This window comes from Cyprinodon variegatus, unplaced genomic scaffold (assembly GCF_000732505.1).
Source record: "Cyprinodon variegatus isolate N-32 unplaced genomic scaffold, C_variegatus-1.0 Scaffold351, whole genome shotgun sequence".
Lineage (NCBI taxonomy): Eukaryota > Metazoa > Chordata > Actinopteri > Cyprinodontiformes > Cyprinodontidae > Cyprinodon > Cyprinodon variegatus.
Genome location: NW_015150804.1, coordinates 159,540 through 183,491, shown reverse-complemented (window position 1 = coordinate 183,491; position 23,952 = coordinate 159,540). Strand labels below are relative to the sequence as shown.

The 23,952-nt window shown below is 38.3% G+C and overlaps 1 protein-coding gene across 1 annotated transcript in view; it reads right to left on the bottom strand.

Moving 5' to 3' along the window:
- Positions 1-23,952, bottom strand: part of LOC107091768 (xylosyltransferase 1-like) — a 40,468-nt gene that overhangs the window by 7,942 nt on the left and 8,574 nt on the right. Inside the window, exons 2-8 of the mRNA XM_015385912.1 lie at positions 19,063-19,570; positions 16,769-16,938; positions 14,628-14,830; positions 11,480-11,560; positions 10,433-10,649; positions 8,362-8,538; positions 4,038-4,306 (exon numbers count right to left, since the gene is read on the bottom strand). Coding sequence (XP_015241398.1) covers positions 4,038-4,306; positions 8,362-8,538; positions 10,433-10,649; positions 11,480-11,560; positions 14,628-14,830; positions 16,769-16,938; positions 19,063-19,570 — 1,625 coding nt within the window. The remainder of the gene's footprint in view (positions 1-4,037; positions 4,307-8,361; positions 8,539-10,432; positions 10,650-11,479; positions 11,561-14,627; positions 14,831-16,768; positions 16,939-19,062; positions 19,571-23,952) is intronic.

The window sequence follows — 23,952 nt, the reverse complement described above, 5'->3', positions numbered from 1 at the left end:
AGCGTTTTCCTCATCGCTCTGTTAGTACGTCATATGCTTCGCTGATCTGATTGCTTTATTTGGCCCGTCTATCACCAACATAGGCCAATCAGCTAACCAGTATTTTTGCCCCTTCCCAAAATTACTTCAACGGAAGGTTTCCAGATGGATATGCGGAGCAAATCCATCTGGCGGAGTCCGGTTAACCATTTACTTCTCCTCCTCTGGAATCTTGGAAGTTCAGATCCAAATTTTTTTCATTTCACACACATAGATTGAAGCAAGTCCTTATATATAAAAAGTGGATCAATGACGAAGCCTGTAGGTAGTCAAAGAAAGCCATCCCACCCAAGAACAGAACCTGGTCTATTTGTTGGAGTTTGTTATAAATCTAATGGCAGAATGATGAACTGTGTTGGTCTTGTGAAGTTTGCCATAGTCCAACACAAATTAAAAATGGGCACTGATGAGTTGCTTTGTTAGATTAAAAGAAAAGCATTACAACAGATGAAAGAGATTTAACTCATGCAAAATTTTTGATTACATTGCAGCCTTTCTGCAGGTTCATAAATATAATCAAAAACCAGATGTTCATTATTGCATCTTCCTTTTTTACATTAGTCAATCAACTACATCACCTCTGATTATATTGATTAAAGCTACAATCCATGAGATCAGCACTCTGACTAGTTTTGGGCATTGCTTGAATTTGAACAATTCTGGCTCCTGTCGGTTCTTGATTCTGATACTTAGAATCATAAAGGTTTACATGTTATAAATGAGCTGACTACCTGACTTCTGTCTGGATGAAAGGATCTAAACTTCTAACTTTGTGTGAACATCACTATAAATCAGGCATCCCCAAACTCGGTCCTCGAGGGCCGCTGTCCTGCAGGTTTCAGATGTTTCTCTGCTCCAGCACAGCTGATTTTAATTGATAGTTGCAGGACAGCGGCCCTCGAGGGCTTTGGTGATGCCTGCTATAAATGATCACATAGTTGTTTTCAACCAGTTTATAAATATCAAACCTATGAACTCTGATATAACATAAACTACGGATGGAAAATTAAAGAATTCAATAATTGTTGGAGAATTGAAGGGTTGGAACCAGTTCCCATTAATTCTCAAGGCCCAAACTTAACTTTGACACTTAAATAAAAGGAGCAGCGAGGAAAATCTCCAAACAGACAGCTGGATTTTTATTTGAGCTCCGAATTCTGAAACCACTCCGTCTCCAATGATAAGTTCATGTCTGAGTAAAATAACTTAGGAAAGCGCTCGAGCTCCAGTGAAGGAGATTTTAGGATGTCCAGGAGTTTCCAAATACCTAGAGGTGAACCGCCTCTTCCTATGACGTAGTATGATTAATGTTTTCACCTATCCAGACCAGGAAGAGGAAACTGTCCAGGAAAACCTCTAGAGGTGGCCACAGAATGAAGCCAACTGTTCTCTTTCTGTTAGTTTTGGACAGCTGGAGAACAGAAGCTGATATCAGAACATTTTGGTTTTCCACTTGCTGTCAGATCAGAACCGAAGAAGCCAACATCAAGTATGAGAGACGTTATGAATATTTAAAATAATGAGAAACTCAATAAACTATCTAGTTAAAGTGCTTTAAAGCATAAAAAGTGTTAGCCTTGCATTGAAGCAAGTAAAGAAGCCTCTAAAACTGTTGAAAGCATGAAGCTTTTGGCCATGACCTCCTGTGAAGAGTTGAAGGTGTTTTTTAGACAGATTCATGCTGCTGTACACATGTTGAGGGAAACAAAGTGCTCCTTTTTAAGCAGCTGCTCCCCTCCTCTCCTCACACACGCTCCCTGTTGAGATGCCACCACCCATACTAACCACCAATCCCCACCCAAACCCCAGCAACAAGTACCTCCTTGTAGCGTCTGTGGGTCTCCACCCACAGCAAGCTCACAGAAACCCTGACTAAGCAGGAAAAACCCAGTTAGAGCAGAAACTGAAGCCTGGTTGTGCTTCAGTACAAGCAGGCCTTATCTTCATATTTAATTTGGACCAAATAAACTTCGCTGTGTTGAGTTTAGTGGAAAGATGCATCCCATTGATCCCTCCTCCTTCTCTCCAGCAGGCTAGAACAGAGCAGCTTCTATTTAAAACCCCTGATTTTTAAGGTTTCTGCACACTGAGCTAAACTACTTCATCTGAGAAAATATAAAAACTGAAAAGAAAGTTTCTTGAAAAATGAAAATCTTGCATCAGAAGTTTTCAACAGGGACGTTCTGTTATGACAGAAAATCATGAGGAAACCTGCTGACTTAAACATTGCTGGCAAAACGTCACCATCTCCATCACAAGGAGAGTCAGTCACAAGTCATCACTAAGCAAGCGGCTGCTCACTGTGTAACTGGAAGGAAAAAGTTTGAATAAAAAAAAAAGAGCAGCAACAATAGGGTGTGACTTTTCACTCTAAAAAGCTCTAAGAAATCAGAGCTTTATAATCCTCTGAACACAGACAGATCCAGAACATGGATTACTACACGTGTTAATCTGCTCCTGAACAGTCTGAGATAATATGGAAACGTTGAGTAACACACCCTGTACCAGAAAATTACAAATAACTTCACACAAGCTACATATAGAGATGCTGATTTAATTTTCATTTCTTTGTTGCTTGTGTGCACTGACCACAGTACCAATACCAATAGCATCTCTAACCTAACTGTTACCCCTCGACTGCTCTTTCTGCACTTCTACTTCTTTGAATGTATTGCCACATTGTTGATAAATGTAAAATTGTGTCTGCTTTATAAGTCACTTTGGATAGAAAACATCTGCTAAATGCATAAACATAAACCTGCTTTGATTACTGTGGTTATGCTACTATGGATCTACCTGCAATCAGGCCTGACCTTAACCCTGCAGAGAATCTATAACCTTTGATCAAGAAGGAAGGAAGTCTGTTATTAAAAGAAAAGTCCAGTTAGCCAATGGGCCATTATTTACACCTAAAACTAAAACATTTGCGGTGATTTAATGAATTTAGCGTTAAACAGCAAAAAAATGAAACTTTTTTTTTCATCGCGATCACTTAGTCTGGGAACGGCCATTTTTGCCCAAAGATAGTAACACCTTGCCAACTTGAAGAGGGAAGATTTACCATTGGACTTCTGGGCAGAGAAAAAATGCTTAATTAATCCGTTAATCTCTGCTTTGCATAGTGCACTGGTCGACGCCATCATGGATAACAGCGCGTTGTGACAAACACCAGATACAGCACTGGGACTTGATCAACAGCCGATACCGCACCGTGACATCATAAACCAGTAGGTGGCAGTAGTATTCTTTGACAAACATGGATGCCTCCAGTAAAGCACATTCAAATGAAAATTACTGTTAATTAAAACCAGTTATTTATTGAAAACTGCGATGGACTGGCGACCTGTCTAGGGTGTACCCCGCCTCTCGGCCATTGACTGCTGGAAATAGGCACCAGCACCCCTGGCAACCCCCAATTGGGACAAACGTGTCAGATAATGGATGGATGGATGGATTTATTAAAAGTATGTAATAATTTCATATTTAAAGTAATTTTAGAAGTTTGTATTCTGAATGTAACTGAACTTTTCGTTTAAATCAACTTCCTGAACCCCACACAGGACTGATGCAGTAAAGGCCAAAACAGCCCCAACCGAGACCTGAGTGAATATACTGCCTAATGAGAAGACATTCACATTAACAGGCAGAAATCCTTTTACTGGTCTGATAATGAGAATAATTAGATTTAATGCTGTAAACCAAAATGATCTAATTCATTATTCTTTATTTACAAAATCTATTAAATACATCCGTTTCTCCTGTTATAGATAATTATATAAATTAACTTTTGGATGATGATGCAGATGTATTTGACTCAATAAAATTAGATTTTTTTGTAGGGTAAAAATGGACCTAAATTGGGTTTTTGCCTGAATATTTAAACTGTGGATTAACAGGATGCTTCATGGATCTTTGTGTTTTTAAGACATAAATTCATTTTAATCAAGAAACATGAGAGAAGGAGGAAGATGTTTTATGTCTTCTCCACCTTCTTGTACCTGCAGCTGTGGTCGTTGGGATGTCCCTGCAGCGACCCGGCGGCACGGCTCAGTCCCATACGGGAAAAGGCGTGGAAGTGGCTGAGAGTGGAGTCGGACAGGCTGGAGAGTCCGTCCGTCTCCTGGTCATAGATGTTCTCCCAGTAGGCCTGGAGACCCGGGGTGCTGGACGGATACGCTCCGAACAGGAAGGCGTCCAGCTGGCTGATGATCTCCTGGCTGACGCTGGCCTCAAACTTCCGGGCAAAGAAGGTGGGCCTGGAGGCTTGCTGTGGTCAAAGACGATTAGACTCATTTCAGTCACAAGAATTCAACAGAACATCATCATTTAAAGGGATTTATCTATTTTCCTTTCAGTTTGTTTCATGTTTTGTTGTAGACAGTGTGTGTTTCTCTGTACATGCTGTACGTGTGTGGCTCAGAGTCTGACATTCAGCCGCCTCTCACTGTCCAACCCCAACATTAGAATAATACCAGCCCTGAAAACCGCAGCGGCTGTGAGCTACAAGGATCCCAAAATACCTGCAGCCTCGGGGCTACAGCTGCTTCCAGGATTAGAACCTCTTATAGAATCCGTCCACAGACCCTGACCTCAGATCTGCCACTACAAAGACCCTGGAGCCAGCTAAACGCAGCGCTGCTAATTTGTGAATACGGTGCTATTCTGGGCTTCTACAGTGACCCCAAAAGGAACAAATCTACTATATCTGAACACTTCAACGAACTGGATGTTTAAAGGATTTCTGCTGTTCTTCAGTGCTTCAGGGTTAAATGCCATCTTTATTTTTACGCTCTCATAATAAAGAGTGTATATTGCTCTGATCATCCAATCCTCGAAAACCACCACACTGAGCGGGGTTCTTATATTACAGATGATGTTGGCAAAATGTCCAGGTCCAGAATCATGGGCAGAACTTTTCTAGTTCACTTCAAGGTTAAACATGTAGCTCCCAATCCAAATTTAAATTAAATTAAAAATATATGAAAAGTAATTAGCTGAATAGTTAGTGTTGAATATAGCCCTTTATTTAGTATAAAACTGTATTTTGTGCATATTTCTTATGATTTAGTTTCAAATTTTGTTTGTAATTGTAAATCATTTAAACAATTTCTTTTTAAAGCTTTTTTTTTTTTCTTTCCCCCCATAAAAGTTGTTTTTAAAAAAATACTTAATTTCTATTATAAAATTGACAAATGAATCACCTAATTTTTTATTTGGAATGTTTTTTTTTTTTTACTTATGCAGCAAAAGCAGACATTTTGAATGACTTTTTTTTTTAATAATTTATTTTGCCCGTTATTAAAAGTGCATTGTGCAAGTTTAGAAGGTTAATACATTTTCTCTTTCCAACACATCCAATTATCATCGACCGATAAGTAAAATGAGCTTTCCTCTATTTACCACAGTTGCCCCTATGGGCTTCATTAATCAGTTTATGAAGGAGTGATTCAGGCTGAATCTGTGACGCAGTGTGAACTCTTGTTCTCAGGCCAAGTGCACCTCAAACTCAATCTGAGAATCCACATAAGAGTAAGAAAATATACTTTTTTTCTAGTGCAATAAAAATGGTTGAATTGGAGTCTCACTGGTGATGGAATAAAGAGGCTTTCAAAAAGTAGGGAGCCCCGAACCTCTTATTGAGCTGGTTTAATGTTACCTTTTCTAACATAGACAGTATTCATGGATAAGTGCTCCTACTTTTATTTTGTCTGTCTGCCTCTGTCTCCCTGACACTCATTCGCCTTGCCAGACAGCCGCATACACTGAGCCTGGTTCTGCTGGAGATTTCTTCCTGTTAAAAGGGAGTTTTTCTCTCCACTGTCGCTGCATGCATGCTCAGTGTGATGAATTGCTGCAGTCAGTGACACAATGTCTCCACATGTTCATCCAGGAGAAATGAATCCAACAAAGTCAATGACTGAATACAGGCAGCTCCTTCTTTTAAAATAGAGAACATTTAACTGGGTTTACTGTATGATCTGATACAGTCATCTCTGTAAAGTTCCTTAGGATGACATGTGTTGTGAATTGGTGCTATATAAACAAACTGAATTGAATAGATCTGCTCTGGGAATGAAAAGAATCCACAGTTGTCCCTCTTCTTGCTAAAAAGTAAGAAATCCTGTTTAGAATAACTTCAATACTTTCTTACCCAGGATGACATCATGCCTCTAAACAAAAGACCTGTGTGTTGCTGCAGCAGACTGTGGAGTTTTCCTCTTCTCCCGTGAAATGACACCAGTGCTCAACACTAGTGTCATTTCCAAAAACAACCCAATGTGAATTCTTACTTTAAGGAAAAGTTTTTTAAACCAAATACTGCAGCTGAACGTAAGCTTTGGATTGATCTTTTGCTTTAGATGAAGATAAATAGCTGTAACTTAACTTTTTTATTATTTTGAATTTGTTTTTTGGGTTTTCTTTTATAAATTATTTTACGTTTTCAAGATTAGATTAGTTCCGTTTTCCAGTCCTTTCCATATGTCCAGAATGATACAGTGGGGCAAAAAAGTATTTAGTCAGCCACCAATAGTGCAAGTTCTCCCACTCAAAAAGATGAGAGAGGCCGGTAATTTTCATCATAGATATACCTCAACTATGAGAGACAAAATGAGAAAAAAATATCCAGAAAATCACATTGTCTGATTTTTAAAGAATTTATTTGCAAAATATGGTGGAAAATAAGTATTTGGTCAGTTACAAATAAGCAAGATTTCTGGCTCTCACAGACCTGTAACTTCTTCTGTAAGAGGCTCCTCTGGCCTCCACTCGTTACCTTCATTAATGGCACCTGTTTGAACCCGTTATCAGTATAAAAGACACCTGTCCACAACCTCAAACAGTCACACTCTAAACTCCACCATGGCCAAAACTAGAGAGCTGTCAAAGGACACCCGGAACTAAATTATAGACCTGCACCAGGCTGGGAAGTCTGAATCTGCAATAGGTAAACAGCTTGGTGTGAAGAAATCAACTGTGGGATCAATTATTAGAAAATGGAAAACATACAAGACCACTGATAATCTTCCTCGATCTGGGGCTCCACGCAAGATCTCACCCTGTGGGGTCAAAATGATCACAAGCACGGTGAGTAAAAATCCCAGAACCACACGGGGGGACCTAGTGAATGACCTGCAGAGAGCTGGGACCAAAGTAACAAAGGCTACCATCAGTAACACACTACGCCGCCAGGGACTCAAATCCTGCAGTGCCAGACGTGTCCCCCTGCTTAAGCCAGGACATGTCAAGGCCCGTCTCAAGTTTGCTAGAGAGCATTTGGATGATCCAGACGATGACTGGCAGAATATCATATGGTCACATGAAACCAAAATAGAAGTTTTTGGTAAAAACTCTACTCGTCGTGTTTGGAGGAGAGAGAATGCTGAGTTGCATCCAAAGAACACCATACCTACAGTGAAGCATGGGGGTGGAAACATCATGCTTTGGGGCTGTTTTTCTGCTAAGGGACCAGGACGACATTCTTTCCTTCAACCGTGTGAAGGAAAGAATGAATGGGGCCATGTATCGTCACATTTTGAGTGAAAACCTCCTTCCATCAGCAAGGGCATTGAAGATGAAACGTGGCTGGGTCTTTCAGCATGACAATGATCCCAAACACACCGCCCGGGTAACGAAGGAGTGGCTTCGTAAGAAGCATTTCAAGGTCCTGGAGTGGCCTAGCCAGTCTCCAGATCTCAACCCCATAGAAAATCTTTGGAGGGAGTTGAAAGTCCGTGTTGCCCAGCGACAGCCCCAGAACATCACTGCTCTAGAGGAGATCTGCATGGAGGAATGGGCCAAAATACCAGCAACAGTGTGTAAAAACCTTGTGAAGACTTACAGAAAACGTTTGATCTCTGTCATTGCCAACAAAGGGTATATAACAAAGTATTGAGATGAACTTTTGTTATTGACCAAATACTTATTTTCCACCATATTTTGCAAATAAATTCTTTAAAAATCAGACAATGTGATTTTCTGGATTTTTTTTCTCATTTTGTCTCTCATAGTTGAGGTATATCTATGATGAAAATTACCGGCCTCTCTCATCTTTTTAAGTGGGAGAACTTGCACTATTGGTGGCTGACTAAATACTTTTTTAGGTGGGCAGTTTCAAACATCTGGAATACGCTGTTCAAACACAGAGCGAGAAGCATCGCTATACAGAGTTACTCACACTGAGATCACCAACCAACTGGTTAATTAGCTTAAAACCAAACAGCATAAACAAAACGCTTAAAGACCATATCTATCCTAAACAGCAAAATTTTATTTCATCAGATTTTAACTGATAGCAGGAAAAGTAGGCAGCTGGAATCTCACCTGGAATCGCGGCAGATCTGAGGGCTTGAAGTCATTTGGAGAGCAGCCACACCAGTCCACTATGTGCTTGTACTGGCACTTACATCCCAGCTTGCGGTTCCAGTTGGTGAGCCTCAGGTTGTTGTCCACCATGGTCTCACAGTGGACGCTGTTTTCCAGAACGGTGTGGAAAAAAGACTGAGAGAAGGATAAACATGTCTTTATATCACCTACCAAAACAAGACAAAAAAACTCCTAAGGAGATTCCTGTTTCCAATTTCATTTTCTCATTTTTATAATACACTTTTACAGTATATAATAATAATGCTTTCTTTGGCTAAATGTGGCTCCAAAATTTCACTGTATTTCATGTTAAAATACGCTGTTTATCTTTTAGCCACAAGGGGCGCTAGACCTGTGACTTTTTTTCAGCTTTTTGATTGTCATTACACTGTCACAAGTACAGAGCAACAAAATGAATTTTCTGCATTTAACCAATCCTCTTGATGAGTGGTGGGCTGCCACTGTGCGGCGCCCGGGGAGCAGCATGGGGTTAAGGGTCCAGCTCAGGGACTGTGGTCTGTGTGAGTGGGGCTTGAACCTCTGGAACCCATTTTGGACCAGCAGAAAATACTATATCATAAAACGAAAGTATATTTGATCAGATAAAATTAAATCTGTTTTGTTCCTTAACAATTTATTGAGGGTTAGCTCTCATGTTTAAAGGTATAATGGAGGATTTTTGCAAATTGAAAAGACCCGCCCTATCCACCTTTAAAAAAATGCACATGCACAACCCTGTACCCGCTCCCGAGAGGGAACGCCTATTAAACGTGTGCGAAAGCTTGCAGGAGCCCATTTCTCCTCATGCACGCTCTCTTTAAAAGTTGCTATGTGCATTGCTCATACAAGGTAACTTTCCGAAATAAGATGTGCAATTCTTCTACTATGTCAGACTGACCACTGTACATAGGAAAATGGGGACGAGCATGTAGGATAGCCTTACCTAAACAGATCACCAGGTTGATTGACAATTAGGGGGACCACTTATTTTGATGATCCACCCATAAAAAGAAAATCCTCCACTATACCTTTAAGGGAACTTCTGACATGTGTTCTGGTTGACATCACTAAATCTGTGATGGATCCAACCCTTTAGACTTAAAAAGGTGGGTTTTGGAGAAGAGCTGCCAGGATTAAAAAGCCTCAAATGATGCATATTGGCCATAAAAATCATTTAATATGTCTTAAAATAAACTAAAACTTCTATAGAAATGTTATGTTGTGTTGCTTAAATATTGCCAATTTGTATTCAAAGATTTAAAAGATACTTTGATAGAAATTAAAACTATTTCTGTTTTTACAAATAATTTATTTTATGATCATATCATAGAAATAAAAAATTGATAATCGAGATAATTTTTGTTTTATTAGATTTTTAAAGACCAAATGAATGGGTAAATCTATTACTTCTATTACTTATAAAATAACTATTTTCTCTTCATTAAAACTCTTCTTTATTACATTATTTTACTTTCTTATAACTATTAAAAATTTATAACATCATTAACTTCACCAACTAACATGATTTCCGGATTTACATTTTTACGTTTAGTTTTCTACCCATTAAAAAATATGGTTTAACTTAATAAATGTTAAACCAAAATATTTTACTGGAAACGTTTGGTTTTCAATCAATTAAAATGTGGATTATTAAATTTGCATCACAACTAGGGTATAAAAATTGTTCCCTTTTCCAACCTCACATTGTTTAATTATTCTTTCTAGATTTTATTTTTTTTTAATAAAACACACTTTTAAAATTAACCAATAACCCCCCCAAAATCTTTTTTGTTATTATTCTTATATATCATATAATAAAAAAGTTTATTAAAGCCTTATATATTTTCAGTTTTATATAATAAATGTTCTTCTTAATGAAAAAAAATATATGCAACTTAATGATAAAAGGATAAAAGGTCTTAAAAACACAAAATGATAAAAGGACCAAAACAATTAGTTTAAACTTGTTTGTGATAAAATGATTCCTGGTTTCACAGATCATCTTATGAAGGGTCTGTGGGTCTGGTACCTCGGCTGGTAGCAGCGTGTAGGCGTAGAAGCGTTTCATGTTGCTGACCAGGTCGTCCCTGGAATTCACTACATAATCCACAAACGGCCGACTGAGCAGGAACCAGTCGGAGCCTCCGTCCACGGATACGCCCTCCGGGATCTTGCGGTCTCCAAGACGCCACATGTGTGTGTCGCACTCGTAGAAGACCCGGTCCAGACCCTGCTTACGGATGAAGCTGGGAAGAGACAAAGCAGCCTGGAGTTACAGTACGTCCAACATTTTACTGATCTGAGGAGAAAAGGTTAAAGGAGCAAAGCAGAAAAAACACAAACTTTCTTCCAAAAAGATTTTGCTTTTTGTCCTTGGAGAAAGAAAGTTACCACAATTCTTGTTGTTTCTAATGTTTTTCACCCTTTTTAAACTGCATGAACAGCAGCTAAATGGATATAATACCTATTTCTTTTAAAAGGAAACTGCATACCTAGAACCAGAACTAAACATGGAGAAGCAGCATTTAGTTCCTATGCTCCATTTATCTGGAACAAATTTCCAGAAAACTTTAAAAGTACGTAAAGCCTAAATTTCTTCAAATCAAGACTAAAAACACATTTGTTTATAATTGCCTTCGACTGTTCTAGTTAAAAAGTTCACCTGAGTTAGTTCAACTTTCTTATTTTCTTTAGTCCAACTGTTTTTAATGTTCTTTTTGGTTTCTGAATTTTGTATTTTATTTATGTATTTATTTTTTTCCTACTTGCTTTGATTCTGTTTTATTTTCCTATATTTTAAATCATGTAAAGCACTTTGCATTGTCTATGTACTGAATTGTGCTTGCCTTGCCTTTTAAAAATTGTTTTAAGAATGTATTTTAGGGATCTGCTGCTGGGCCAATCCCTGATTTATCTATGGACTTTGCTGCAAACTATCAACAGATACTGAAAATTAACAGATGTTTATACAGCTTTAATGTTTCAAATCCCTGTTGATCAAATTTAAAAGAAGACATTCAGCAAATGTGACAAAAAACTGAAAAGAGTTAAGAAAAGAAGGTTCCTGGTTTCTTACCGAGCATTGTCTCTGCCATGAGATTTGATAAAGTTCATGTTGCGGTATCTGGAGAGGAATGCCACCAGCTGGTCGTTGGTCCTAAGGAGGAGCAGCAGAATATTAACAATCCATTTCCAGGGAAAAATTAACCTGATCAATCAGGAAGTGAGAAAAACAAGATCAAGCAGACAATAAATACATAGAATAAAAAAATAAACTAAGAATAATCTACATAATATTTCAATTTGAATAATAGATTCCATAACACATTCCAGCTGGGTTGTTACAACTACAATTTTAGGCTATTTGTAAATTTATGTTCCTAACTTCATAACAAAAAAGTTAATAAATGAAATTTAAATCAGCCTCACAAAGAATTAAGGACCTGCCCAGGGTATACCACTCGTCTGGCCCACAGACTGCCTTATGATAGATGGATGGATGGATGGATGGATGGATGGATGGATGGATGGATGGATGGATGGATGGATGGATGGATGGATGGATGGATGGATTGACAAATGGAGGGTGGATGAATGGACGGATAGACGGATGGATGGATGAAGGATGGATGGATGGATGGATGGATGAATGGAGGATGGATGGACGGACGGACAGACAGATGGATGGATGAAGGATGGATGGATGGATGGATGGAATAATGAAGGATGGATGGATGGATGGACGAACGGATGGATGGACGAATGAAGGATGGATGGATGGATGGACGAACGGATGGATGGATGGATGGATGGATGGACGAGACAAAATGATTTTAACCTGGCTGTGGATCCGCCTTTGTTGAAGCTTTCCTTCTCACCAGTAAAGCAGCAGTCATGATGTAATGTGTTTACATGTAGGCTACAACCTCAGGATGGAAGTAAACTTGGTGAAACCCCACAGCTGTTTTCCTCCAGACTTTAAAGTGGAGTTTATCTTTAATGGTCTCAACTATAACAGGATACGACCTCGTTTGAAGGAAGCGTCTTCCATTAAAGGAAAGCGTGTTTCCTTGTTTGGTCAAAGCTGGACTGATTTGTTTCATCAGCTGCTGAGCGAAGCCTGATGAGGAAACTGATGACTCAAAGAGATATTGGTCTGATGAGACAGGACCGCCGGTTGGTTATTCCTGATTACATCCGATTACTGTCTGCAGTGGTTGCTGTGTGACTCTGCTGTTGTGAAGATGGAAAAGAAACGGAAAATGGATGTTCTGGTTGTTCTGTCTTTACGAAATAGGACCCTCTTTCTTTCTTTTCCAAATCTGTCTGAAGGAAATCTGAAAATTATAAATTAGAGCACAAATATCTGTTTTTATTTCTTGTTCCATTCTCTATAAGTACATCTCCAATGTAGACATTTCTAAAAGAGATTAACAGTGAAGAAGGAACTTGGCCAACTTAATGCGGGGGCATTTCCACATAGAAATAAAGTTTAGGAACCCAGTTTAAAGCAGGATTATTTATCTGACCTTCTCCTGACCTGCAGGAAGAAACTGTCCTGTCCTGTTCTGTTTTACCGAATCCTTTCCATGAGCCGATGTGACCCCACAGCTATCGATGGATGGATGGTGCTGATGCTGCGGTATGGATTTTAGCTGGAAGCATGTTCGGCCTCTCATGCTGGTGATTAGTTTCTTTGATCTGCTGTTTTTCCGTCCTTATGAGGACAAACCGCAGGGAGGAAACAGCATGGAAAAACCCAAACAATGAGCAGAATCACGCGGCACAGATGGGTCCAAATCTCTCTCTCAGGATTAGGCATTTAGTTCAGCCTGAACCTTCCAAACATCAGTATTTATTGTCGGTTCCTGCAATAGTTTGCTTTAACATCACTGTTTTACTTACAAACTAATAATCTTGACTTATGTTGATACTTTAGGGTCAACAGCAGACAGAACAGCTGCTTTTTCCACATTTCTCTGTACTTCCTTTCCAAACAGCCAGAGTTGTCTCCATGCTTTACACTAAACACCAGAATCAAAGTGCATGTTGATCATCAACATAAATATTAATGCAACATATTTACAAGAATTTTCACCAGTTTACAATCATTGCCAGTTCTGCTGCACTGCTCTTATATGTTGCTCAGCAACAAAGATTTAATTCATCCATGTTTTTTTGAATGTGGGAGAAAAGCAGCGTATCCGGAGAGAACAAAAGGAGAAAATGCAAACTTTATCCAAAAAGACTCCAACCTTTTTTGCTGGAAGGTGTAATAGCATCAATATGTGTGGTGAATTAACGATAGTGATAAAAAGTACAAAAGAACATTTGATAGCAATGGTGAGATATCAATTGACACACTGTTAGATTCAATAAATCACAGTATTTGCACTGATGAGGCTCGTTTGTCAGATTAGAAAAACCTTCAATCTGTTTTTCTTTGACCAAGTTACTGAATTACTTTTTAATCATCCTTTTTTATCAAACGTGTCAGTAGCTATAACTCTAAAAATGGTCCTAGTTTTTATAATGATGTAATCTGCCATTATTCTGTCAGACGAGCATACTTCGTCATAACCAGCATAGTCAATAAGCATGTGCAAGACGTCAAATTTGCGTTTATTCCTTTAGTTTTGTACAATAAATTGACTTTCAACTACCTCAATGGGTGTGTATCCCCTTAGCCATGTACAAAAAAAACAAATACGCTTAAAAAATCACCAAAAAGTAAGTAATTAAGTTGTTTTTTTTGTACATGACTAAAGGGATAAATGCCCGTTGAGGTAGTTTAAAGTTTCACTAATTTTTCATTACAAATATTATTTGGAAAAATTGGACTGAAAATGGGTGAAAAAAGCTACTTGAACATTTGAAAAAAGTTTGTAGGTTTTCAGAAAGTCTGATTTGATACGGCACATTTTTAACAGTCAGACTGGAAGAAAGAAAGGTATGGAACTGGAACCGGATTAGGACAGAGTCACTCAGAACAACCCAAAGAAGGAAAGTGAAGACCTTTCTAAGGTACTCGAGTTTGATGCCTTAAAATGCTGAGATGATTTTTTATCTAATAAAGCATTAAGATTTAAGTAAATTAAAGATTAATCCCGGGTTCTGTTTCTGAATATAATGGAAAGTTATTCCTTAACATTTTTTTCTTTTTGAACCTGAAATAGCTTGTGTAGAAAATAAAAAAATATATATTTGAAATGACAGCCGTTCACCTGATGGGGTAATCAGCAGCGCTGAGGTTGATGAAGAAGTCCCAAGACCAGTCAGCCATCTTGAGGAGGTCATCCATGCTGCGTAGGTACATGGTGAGGAGACTGGCTCCACCCCAGATAGTGGCCATCCTCCATGGAGTCACTCTGACGTTTGGGAACTGATCTGCCAGAGATAGAACCTCTCTGTGGAGGTAATCTGACCTCTGAGGGGGACGAAGACAAACAAGGAGAGGTCATTTAAACAGTCACATTAATGGAACAACCAACAGGATTACAGGTCAGAGTAATGCGGCTGGAGATAAAACTATGGAATAGAGTGCATTGATAAAGTATTCACACCCCTTTAACATTTCTAGTTTTAAAGGAAACAATAAATGGTAAATACTACTTTTACAAATTAAAATGTGTAGAATTGTTGAGCCTTTGCTTTATCTTCCAATTCAGTAATATACCTTGAGAAGTTACTTTATCAGGTAACAGAGCCTGTTTCATGCCTCAGAGGTTTTTTCGTTGAAAAGAAACAAACAAAAAAAGAATCATAAAGACCAAGGAATCCATTAGAAAGGTCAGAAGGGAGGTTCTAAGATGTTTAAAGTTAAGCATGAATGATTTTGCCAGAAAATTACAATTATTTTCACTAATACTGCTATTTTATTTCAATATTCCTTTACACTTATGTCAAGCTTGTGTTGTTTCATCGCAGGCTTTCAGTTTTTGAAAGCTTGCTTGAAAGGAGTTCATTGTTCGAGGATTTTAGTTACATTTTTGTGGAAAAGTGCTTCCTTCTACTTGCATGCATGAATCTGTGTGGTACCTCCAACTCTGTTTACCTTTCTGTGTGGCAGCAAACTCACTTTAAGAATTTTACTGCTACTTAAAGAGCTGCAGTAAGAAATGTAGGGTTTTAATTTTGCCAAATATAATGGGACTAAAAGTGCCTCTGCTATTTGAAAATTGGATTTTATTAAATTATGATTATATTGCAAATGCAATTAAATGCCCAGCACTATTTAAAGTAAAGTTAGGTTCTATCCCAGATTATGGACAAAGAGGATGGAGAAATCACAGAGCTGCAAAGATGAACATCTACCTAAACTGAAAGGCTGGGAAAGGAGAGCATTGGACAAAAGAGGACTATGGTAACTCTGGAGGAGCTGTAGAGTTCCACAGCTTATAAATATCAACACTTAAGGACACAACATCTAAAAAGAAATCCAATACTGAAGACAAGCTTTAAAATCACTTTCTTCATCAGAACTAAAGGAAAACTAAACAAGGCAGCAAATTATCACTGAAGTCAGCTTCTTGAAACATGATGGTGGTGCTAAATACAAGAAAATTCTGGAATTAAATAGATCAATTTAGATTAAGGAATTTTCATGCATTGGCACGGCCAAGTCAACCTTCAAGGCTTTTCAAGAAAAATCTGCTCTATAATCTGTGATATTTGTCCGTTTCTAGTCTGGTTAAGTTAAGTTTGTTTTGCAAAACGAGAAACATTTATGAGCAATTCCAGCTGCAGTTCTGCATATCACCAAGGAGTTAAATACACTGCAAAAAATCTAAATCTAGATAAGTAATTTTTTCTTAAAATAAGTGCATTTGTTCTTGTATTGAGGAGGTAAAAGAGACATTTTGCCAACGGAACAAGACAATTTACACTTGAAATAAGAAAACACAATTGCATTGTCTTATTTCAAGTGCATTTTATCTAAATATCTTATTTCAAGAGTAAAATTACTCATTCCATTGGCAAACTATCTCATTTACCTACTCAAATTAAGGGTGAATACACTTAATTTAAGAAATTTTTACCTATTTCTAGATGGTTTTTGCAGTGTACAAATTGATGCCGCACTTTTCAGATATTTACACATAAAAACTGTTGAATGTCATGTTCTATTTCCCTCCAGTTATTCGTGTTGGTTTGTCATATAAAACTTCAATAAAATAGGACCTTGGATGTAAAGTGGAAAGAAAGACATTTGTAAAGTATCCCAAACTGAAAAGCAAAAAAATGTGTCGGGTTACATTTCTGAACCGTGCTTACAGATTTAGAAGGTATTTTAAATCCAACAGTCTGACCCGTCCGCCTGCTGTGAATGTTTATGATGAAGAAGAATAAAACCTGAGGTCCTTACCTGATCTACGTGGATGTAATAGAAGTGTGACGTGTGGTAAATGGCTTTGAAGAGTCTCTGAAACTGACGTGAGGCGCGACCATGGATGACCAGAACAAAGGCGATGCGAACCGGTGGAGAGCCTTTGGGGGTCGCATCGTCATCCCACTGAATGTTTACATTAGCCTTACCTGGACAGAGAGGAAAGGAGGTGGGTCAAAGGTCAGATAACATGAAAGCTTAGGTTTAAAGAAATCAGCTCTACGACTACTGTGAAGAGATGGCTGCAAAACAACAGTTCAGCTGTAGCCCCTAATGTTCCTCAACTTTTTGTAATTAATGGAGTTTCATTGTGGCACAATGCAGTAAGGTCTATTTTAGGGACAACAGGGCTGATAGGATTCAGTTCGATTTAATGCAACAAGACGCCTAAAAAGCTGTAATTAATTATCTTAATAAAACCTTTACCAAACTGGTTTGGTCTGCTTTTGCACTTTAATTTAAATACCAGTATCTCACTCCGGTTGCAAACAAGGTTCTTCTGAACAGCATCCTACTGGGCTATTATTTTCTTTTTCTTTTTTTTTTTTTGCTCAGTTTGTTAGTAAACAAAACTTTTTTTGTGTATAATTACATTCACACCACGTGACTGGAGGTATGATATTGTGAATGTGCACGACAGGTAAACAAGGAAGTAATGAGGCTAAGAAAGTCTGGTCCTCTATGGCAGAGGTGCAAAAAGAAAGACAAAAAGTTTAAGATCCAGGTTGAAGGAGCACAAAATGATATCTGATTCTAAGAGGAAACACTTGAATAGTAGCCTGGGTGCCAGTCCGAACTTAGTCCCACCCACAAGGTTTGAGTTCGGGGAAGTTTGGTCTGGCATTGCTCCATAGTAGCGCGAGTATTATCGCCCACTGTCAGGCGATCCAATCAAATTGTCAGGGCGGGCTTTATACGATGATGGACAGATGATCAACAGTAACGTAATCAACCACGTCATCAAAGCGTGCTTGGGTGACAACAATAATGGCTGCCGCCGGAGAGTTTGGGTGAGTAGATTCTGCTATTAGGTCTGTTCTAGAAGATATCGACAGCAAATTAATTTTAAAAGAGGAAAAGAGAAACGCGATCAAGTCTCATCTTCTTATTCTAGGCGTGAAACTGCACGCTTTGATTTTTGTGGACAACAACTATGCCTCGCTTAACATACGTCACGCACTCCGTTGCTCTTATTGGTTGTAGGTCTATCCAATTGAGTGCAGAGGCATTTTTTTTCCTGGTTCGTTCGAAACACGCCCCATAATCACAGCTCTATGGAGCAGCATCAGACTCATTCTGACTAGAATTGAGTCGGACTACGTCAGGCTACTTGAATAGTGTTTAGAAAACTGTTTTAATGTTGGTGTTTAGTAAAGAAGAATAGAGCCGAATCCAGACTTTAAACTGAATCAAGTTCTGGGCTTTAACCACTTTGTCCAAATTCTTCAATTTAAAAGCTGCATGTTTGTCCGGCTTAAAGCGGAAGCAGCCAATGCTGCCAACACCGTGCTTGAAGGGGGATCGTGTGTTTAGAGTATTGATTGCATGGTTAACAGTTTTATCATTAGATTATCTCATCTGGGCTGTAGGTCCCTGCATCTCTTTCACATGTATCATGGGTTTGGCACTGGTCTATTACATTAAACCCAATTAAAATGAATTAAAGACAGCTATTGTTATGTAACAAAAAGAAGAAAGCTGGGGCAAAGGCCTGAACTTTATGCTCTGGAGGCAGTGATGCTCCACCTTCTCACTAAAATGGTCGGGTCGAGGTTTTCTAGAACAAATGAGTGACCTCTTGGCTGTGGGCCATGCTGGGAAATGAACTGGATCTGTAATCAGGAGGTTCTGCTGAGCCGTGTACGCCCTTTGACGTGGACTAAAATGCCTGAAAATTTCTACGTCTCTTTGGACCTAATGACTACTGTATCATCAAAGAACCCTATAATCATATGAAGTAACCCTCGGCGGCCCTGGGGTGGCTCTGAGAGGGAGTCATTAGTCAGCCCTTCTAGAATAGGACTACAAACGGGTTGTTTAATTAGGGTGTAATTACCCCGGATGAGCAGCGTCCTCTCTGCGTCTCTTCATGCCCTGAAAATAGAGCTGTTGACCACAGAGATGGGGCTCTCCTTCAAGGAAACTCGCTCTGCTAAAATTGTTCCTCAAAGGGTAAATTTAGAAGGAAGAACATCTGAAGCCACAGCTGGTTTCTAACATTTCCTACATGCTAAACTCAAAGACTGACTAAGTTTCCTCCCGGATGCTCTCACCTTCCACAGGGCAGTAACGAGGGACCTTCTCAGGAATCAGTGCCCCCTCTTTGTGCTTGCAGTAAACCTCCACTATCTGCTGCCGGCACTCCCGACTCTTGGCTCTGGACAGAGCAGAAATGGCCTCTTTCCCATTGATTTCACACTGTGGCTGCTCCTTGTTTGGCTCCAGACCCGGCGGCGACGGAGGTGAACCTGGCCTCTTTGTATGAGAAAAGGGGGGATCCTGATTGGATCCCGGAGCCGGCACTGGATGGGTTAGAAGCTGTGGGAGGGCCTTCTGATTGTGGGTCTGGTTGTGAACTTTAGGGAGGATGGGAACATGCTTTAGGACGTCATTCCCAATCATGCTTTGGTTCTTTTCCAGTTTTCGTGGTCGCTGGCGCTGCGATCGCGCTCCAAGGTTGCTGTTGCTGTCGATGGTGTCAAAGTCTTTTGGGACAGAGTTCTCATTGTTGTTGCTGTCCGGACGGAGTTTCTCTTTAAGACGGTGCGGATAGTGGACATCCTGCAAAGCAGAAGACAAACACATCATAAGAAAGACACTAAATGTTTCCAAGATATGTTTACTTTCTCAAATTCAAATTCAAAGTTCCCAAGAACAAACCTGAAATATTGTCAAATGTAATAAAAAAATCTAATTAAATGTCCCCATTGACTTAGAGCTGGAATAAAATTTGAAAAACAGAAAACATGATGGATATGATAAAATAAGACTAATAACATAAAAGTGTCTAGAGACATGAATCAATATCTCGTTCAATGTTATAAAACGGGACATTTTCTTGGAATCATTGAGAAGCAACAGTGTCAGACAACAAAAGAATAACAACTAATTCAAACTTCTACTGAAAACTAGGCAGTGATAATGAGGATGCTAACCTTTTAGCAGGAAATTACTTCAAAAAGTCAGAATGATCCCTTTAATCTGCTTTGTATAAGTATCCCAAAAACGTTTTTTACAATGTATATCAAACTCAAAATAATTTAATAATGTGGCTGATGAAAACGTATGGTGTTTAGCCTTTCCTATGAGAAAGATCAAAAGTATTTGCTGCAAAACATGATATTTAAAATACAATTTTAAGACCCTGGCAGCTGTTTTTTAACATTTTAACTACCTTTTCTGCTTTAGGCCCATTAGGACAGCAAAATGCTTTGTCATGCCCCCCTCCTGAAACATTTGTAATATGAATTTAAAGACATGTCCACCCATTCTAACTCAGCAGTGCAATGCAACCTTAATGGTTTCTCCTAATCCTTCAAATCTCCCAAAATTCCTTTTTTTCCCCCATAGAGTATGAGTGTGAGAGACGGTGGTGATATCAGCTTTGACCACCTGTTCCACAGACAGCCTTTCATTATCTCATCTCTGATATCAGCTTAGAGGAAAGTGAGCGCGCATAGAGCCGCAGCGAACATTTCCAGCTCTGCAGGCAACATTTTGAATAACAAGGGGAGAGATAAACAGCTTTCCCACACAGAGGATTTATTATGTTTTCCTGAGCTTTTGAAACCTTAATGTCTTGTTTATATTAGTCAGAATAATGAAAAGCATTAACCTCGTTTTGCAGCTGGTGACCTGCAGTTAACTGGAGTCATATACGCTGTTTACTTAGAGTAGACTCCAACAGCATATTTATCTTAACTGTCATTCGTAAATGAATGCATAAATGGCCACTTTCTGGTATTCAATAATGCAAGACTGATATGAAAGCTCCCGACATGAGAAAAAAAAAAAACTTCCATTTAAAGCCGGTCAGTCAGGTTCTCGTTTATATAAAGTAATTTAAGATTACTGGGTACTATTTATTTTTATTGTGTCTATTATAAATGTTCTTATTTTTTCATAGAGTATGATGTTTATATATAGTAACAGGAGCAGCAGAGCTATTCATTAGGATTTAGCGAAGAATTTCCAGGGCCGTATAAGGAAAGCAGGATGATGAAACACAAGAAAACAAGAGAGAACAATAGAAACCAAGAGCTAAAAAATTCCAGATGAGTCTAATAACAGCTGAGGAGTACAGAGCAGGAAGCAGCGGAAGATGACTGATTAACAAAGAGGAAGCTGAAGCACAAAGGGAACTACAAAGCAAGGAAGAAAATAGACTGATATAGCAAAAAGGTGTGTTGCAAACTAAAAATAAAAAATGCTGAAAGCATTGAAAAATAAGAACAATTAAACAAAAAATTAGATCAATAAAACCAAAAAACAAGGGTAGAGAAAATGTCAGTGCCAAAAATGAATGAATACTGAAGTTGTTTTCAAAATAGTATTATAATTAAACATTAAAGAAGCTCATCTGATGTATAAAGAGAGATCATTCCTCAACAGTTTATTTCTGACTCTCAACAAATATATATAAAACACCATTTCAGTAATAGACTGAAGTAAAGATCCTGATGAGCAATTAGTGCTTTAATCCTGGAAATGTCTACAGGTGATACAAGGTCGACTTTGTTAGTCTTTATGTTCGTCTAAAGGATCAGGTTTGAGTCCATCGCTGCACCCAGATCAGTGGTTTCTCACTGTAACTGCAGGCATGTCGTAACTATAGCAAACGTAACATTTTAAAACCCAACAGGTATTTATTTAGCAAAACCCTGATGTCCTCAAACAAAAACCAGAGAGACAGAAAAGACCTCAGACATGCAGAAACAATAATCAAAACAGAATTGCTCAGACAACAGATGTATTCTTGAGTCCCCAGAAAAGGACTGCTTAATAATATCCAAAGAGACTATATTAGAGGGATTTCTGGTCTGAAATTGATATCATATATGAATCTGATATCAGCCAAATGACTAATAACAGAAAATATGCATCTAAAACCTCCAAAATGTGCATGCTGTTAGAAAGACTCCTCTTCTGTTTCAGATGTTCTCTTACCATTTTTTGTTTTCTTTTATTCTCTGTTCTTAATCAATGATATTATTCTCTATGAAATGAGTAATAAAAGTAATTTAGCATGATTTGTGCTGATATCAAATTGGGTCATTATCGGTATTGGTCCCTACTCAAAGCTGCACTGGAAAAAATCGAAATCTAGATGAGTAATTTTTTCTTAAAATAAGTGCATTGGTTCTCGGATTGAAGAGGTAAAAGAGACATTTTGCCAATGGAACAAGACAATTTACAATTAAAATGAGAAAACACAATTGCCTTGTCTTATTTCAGGTGCATAATATCGGATTATCTTATATTAAGAGTAAAAATACTCATTCCATTGTCAAACTATCGCATTTACCTACTCAAATTAAGAGTAAATACACTTAATTTAAGAAATTTTTACTTATTTCTAAATCGTTTTTCCAGTGTGCAATACCTGTATCGGAAATGAAAAAGTTGTAGCTAAAAGACAGAAAATCTAAAGTGGTTTTATTCTAAGGAAATTCAGTTTATAATTTTCTTCTCAGTTGAACAAAAGATGAACAGGTACTATTTACATTGCAAAGAAAAATTAAGACCTAACGCCCCTTGACAGAAAACTTGTTTCTCTGATCACCACACAAAGGAAAAAATGTGCGTTTTTCCCCAGAAGGCTGTGCAGTCCATGGAGACCGACTACAGCTAAAATACCAGGCTCACCTACAAACACATCTTTCTTTAGTCTAACACAGACCAGACCAGAGTCCCCGCCATCCTGCTGTGGAGATGCTGGGCCCGCCTTCTCAGCAGGTTCTTATTGAAGTCGACTTCACTACAGTCAGACCTCCTGCTGAGTTAACACAAAGGCAGCAGGAACAAAAACCACACACAGAGAGAAATAAGTCCTGAAGGATACCAGCAATAGAAGAGGAGATGGACACAAGAAGGAGAAAACGCTTGTTTGATTTCTGGGATTATCACAGATATTAGGAAAGATGACTGGCGACGATGTTGTTTATATAACAGAGATTAGGTTTAATCCTCCTTGGTTACTGACGTGTAAAAACCTGTGAAATAAATAATAATAATCCTTAAATGCAGAAGAATAATGACAATGATGCTTTTAGAAAACTATAACTGGATCAGCTTCATAAAGCAGAATCTATATCTGCTTATCCGTAAAGAGACAGCGTGGGCCTGGTTCCCACCTCCAGACAAAACAGGTACAGACATTAACTGTAAGCTTATGCATTGGTGGTAATTAATTAATTACTACATTTCGGCTATAAACTTTTCCAGTAACTACAGTAGTTCTCTAAAGTCATTCCTGTTATTTTCACTACAAGAACCACAACTAAATCTGATTATTAGGATTAACAATAGAAAAATTGGAAAGCATAACTAAGAAGCGAAACCGATGAGTGTTCTTCATACAAATTTATATCCATTAGATATTACCGATACAACTATTTCATTTTTCGATGCAATGTCAATTTTACGGCTTTGAGTAACTGATGCCAATATTGACCTGCTACGATATCAGCACAGATTTCTTTTTTATACATTTTGATGCAGTGATTTTATATAAACAGAACAATAGTTAAAATTATCTATGAAAACCATTGTGCCATTTGTTATTGGTCTATGGATTACATTAACTTTAAATAGAAGTGTACATTTATTTTAGATTTTAGAGGAAGGCAAATATAATTCAATACTTGCTTTTTGCCTGATATCAGGCAGATGTTTGATGTGAAACTCTGCAGACGGAGATCTAATGTAAATTAAAAAGAGAGATCATATTTCTCTTTTCCTAACTTTTCTTCATTGGCTTCTTGTTAAATCCGGAATAGAATTCAAAATTATGCTTCTCACATATAAAGCGTTAAAAGGCCAAGCCCTGTTAACAGAACACTTCGCTCTCAATCTGCAGGTTTACTAGTGGTTCCTAGAATTTCTAAAAATAGAATGGGAGGCAGATCTTTTAGTTTTCAGGCTCCTCTCCTGTGGAACCAACT